Source organism: Numida meleagris, chromosome 4, assembly GCF_002078875.1.
Source record: "Numida meleagris isolate 19003 breed g44 Domestic line chromosome 4, NumMel1.0, whole genome shotgun sequence".
Lineage (NCBI taxonomy): Eukaryota > Metazoa > Chordata > Aves > Galliformes > Numididae > Numida > Numida meleagris.
In genome coordinates, this window is record NC_034412.1 from 97,388,598 (window position 1) to 97,390,806 (window position 2,209).

The 2,209-nt window shown below is 55.2% G+C and overlaps 1 protein-coding gene across 10 annotated transcripts in view; it reads right to left on the bottom strand.

Moving 5' to 3' along the window:
• Positions 1-2,200, bottom strand: part of DYSF (dysferlin) — a 68,660-nt gene extending 66,460 nt beyond the window's left edge. For 5 of the 10 annotated variants that reach the window (XM_021395038.1, XM_021395036.1, XM_021395037.1 and 2 more), the window contains exons 1-3: positions 873-2,198; positions 657-748; positions 186-291 (exon numbers count right to left, since the gene is read on the bottom strand). In XM_021395038.1, the coding sequence (XP_021250713.1) occupies positions 186-291; positions 657-748; positions 873-1,025 (351 nt within the window). In that variant the 5' untranslated portion in view covers positions 1,026-2,198. Of the gene's footprint in view, positions 1-185; positions 292-656; positions 749-872 lie in introns of all 10 variants that reach the window. The other 5 variants (XM_021395035.1, XM_021395031.1, XM_021395034.1 and 2 more) reach the window with 2 other exon arrangements.

Consider the following 2,209-nt stretch of genomic DNA (forward strand, 5'->3'; position numbering starts at 1 on the left):
CCCCATTTCATTGCCACGTCCCCATCCCTGTGCCACATCCCCATTCCATTGTGTCCCCATTTCACTGCCACGTCCCCATCCCTGTGCTGTGTCCCCACCCCACAAGTGTCCCCACCCCATTGCCACATCCCCATCCCACTGCACGCCCACCCCACTGCCCCATCCGTCCCCACGTGGGGCCTCACCCCGGTGCTCTGCTTCTTGGTGTCCAGCAAGGGGACATCGTAGGAGGCCGCCAGGCTGGGGGAGGACAGCACATCCCGCAGGGGGACTCGGGCTTCTCCCAAAAACCTGTGGGGTCAGCAGGGTAAGACGAAGGGGGGGGGTTGGGCAACCACTGGAAATTCCTCATCCAATGGGAATTCCGCTCTCATTTCCTTCCCCCCCCCCCAACCCCCCCTCCTCGTCTCCTTCTGTTTCCTCCGCAGACAGCGGTGGGGGGGGGGCAGCAGGGGTCAGAGGCAAAAGGACAAGAGGGAGAGAGGTCAGCGAACAACCCAAATCCTTGTTTTTTCCCCCCAAAATGCCGCCGTGTTGCTCGCCTCCCACCTCCATTCCCAACCCACTCCTGAATTCCACATCCCTCCCCCCCCCAGGCTTTGCAAACCGGAGCCGGGGAGGGGAAATTTGGGGTCACCGCCGCGCTCCCCCCTCACCGATTCCTCCCCACGGTCTCATGGTCTTTCACGACAACGCAGAGCTCAGAGCCGAGGTCCAGAGCAACGCCCTTCAGGTCCCACTCGAATCCCTGCAAGGGGAGGAAGAAGGAAAAAGGAAAAAAGGTCCGACAGCGTCGGAACACGGCGACGGGGTCACCCGGCCCCAAATAGGATCGGGGTGGGAAGGGGGAAGGCGAAGACCAGCGCGCTCACCTCGTTCCATACGGGGTTGGTGCTGTTCTTGATGACCTTGGTTTTCTTCTTCACCCCTACAATACATTGTGGGGGGGGAGGGGGGCATGGGAACGGCCCCAAAACTCCGATCCCACCCCATGCACGAGTGGGAAAAACAATGGGATTCTCCATCGTGGAGACTGTGCCTCAGTTTCCCCATTGATCCTGTACACTGTGCCTAAGTTTCCCCACTGATCCTATATCCATGCCTCAGTTTTCCCATAGATCCCATATCCATGCATGTTTCCCCACTGATCCCATATCCATGCCTCAGTTTTCCTACAGATCCTGTATCCATGCCTCAGTTTCCCCATTGATCCCATATAAAGTCCCTCAGTTTCTCCATCAATCCCATACACCGTGCCTCAGTTTCCCCACAGATCCCATATTCTGCACCTCAGTTTGCCCATCGATCCCATACACCGTGCTTGTTTCCCCATTGGTCCCATACTCTGTGCCTCAGCTTCCCCATTGATCCTATACTCTGTGCCTCAGTTTCCCCATAGATCCCATATGTGATGCCTCCGTTTCCCCATGGATCCCATACACTGTGCCTCAATTTTCCCACATCCCATACTCTGTGTCTCAGTTTCCCCATTGATCCTATGCACCGTGCCTCAGTCTCCCCATTGATCCCATATTCTGCACCTCAGTTTCCCCATCGATCCCATACACCGTGCTTGTTTCCCCATTGGTCCCATACTCTGTGCCTCAGCTTCCCTATAGAACCCATACTCTGTGCTTCAGTTTCCCCACTAATCCCATATCCATGCCTCAGTTTCCCCATTGATCTCATATCCATGCCACAGCTTCCCCACTGACCCCACACACTGCATCTCAGTTTCCCCACAGACACCATACTCTGTACCTCAGTTTCCCCACTGATCCCACACACAATGCCTGTTTCCCTATTGATCCCATACTCTGTGCCTCAGTTTCCCCATAGATCCCATACTCTGTGCCTCAGGTTCCCAACAGATCCCACACACCATTCCTCAGTTTCCCATAGATCCCATACTCTGTGCTTCAGCTTCCCTATAGATCCCATGCACCATTCCTCAGTTTCCCCATCAATCCCATACACCGTGCCTCAGTTTCCCCACTGATCCCATACTCTGTACCTCAGTTTCCCTATAGATCCCATTCACTGTGCCTCAATTTCTCCATACATCCCATACTCTGTGCTTCAGGTTCCCTAAAGATCCTATACACCGTGCCTCAGTTTCCCCATACATCCCATACTCCGTGCCTCAGCTTCCCCATACATCCCATACACCGTGCTTGTTTCCCCACTGATCCCATACTCTGTGCCTCAG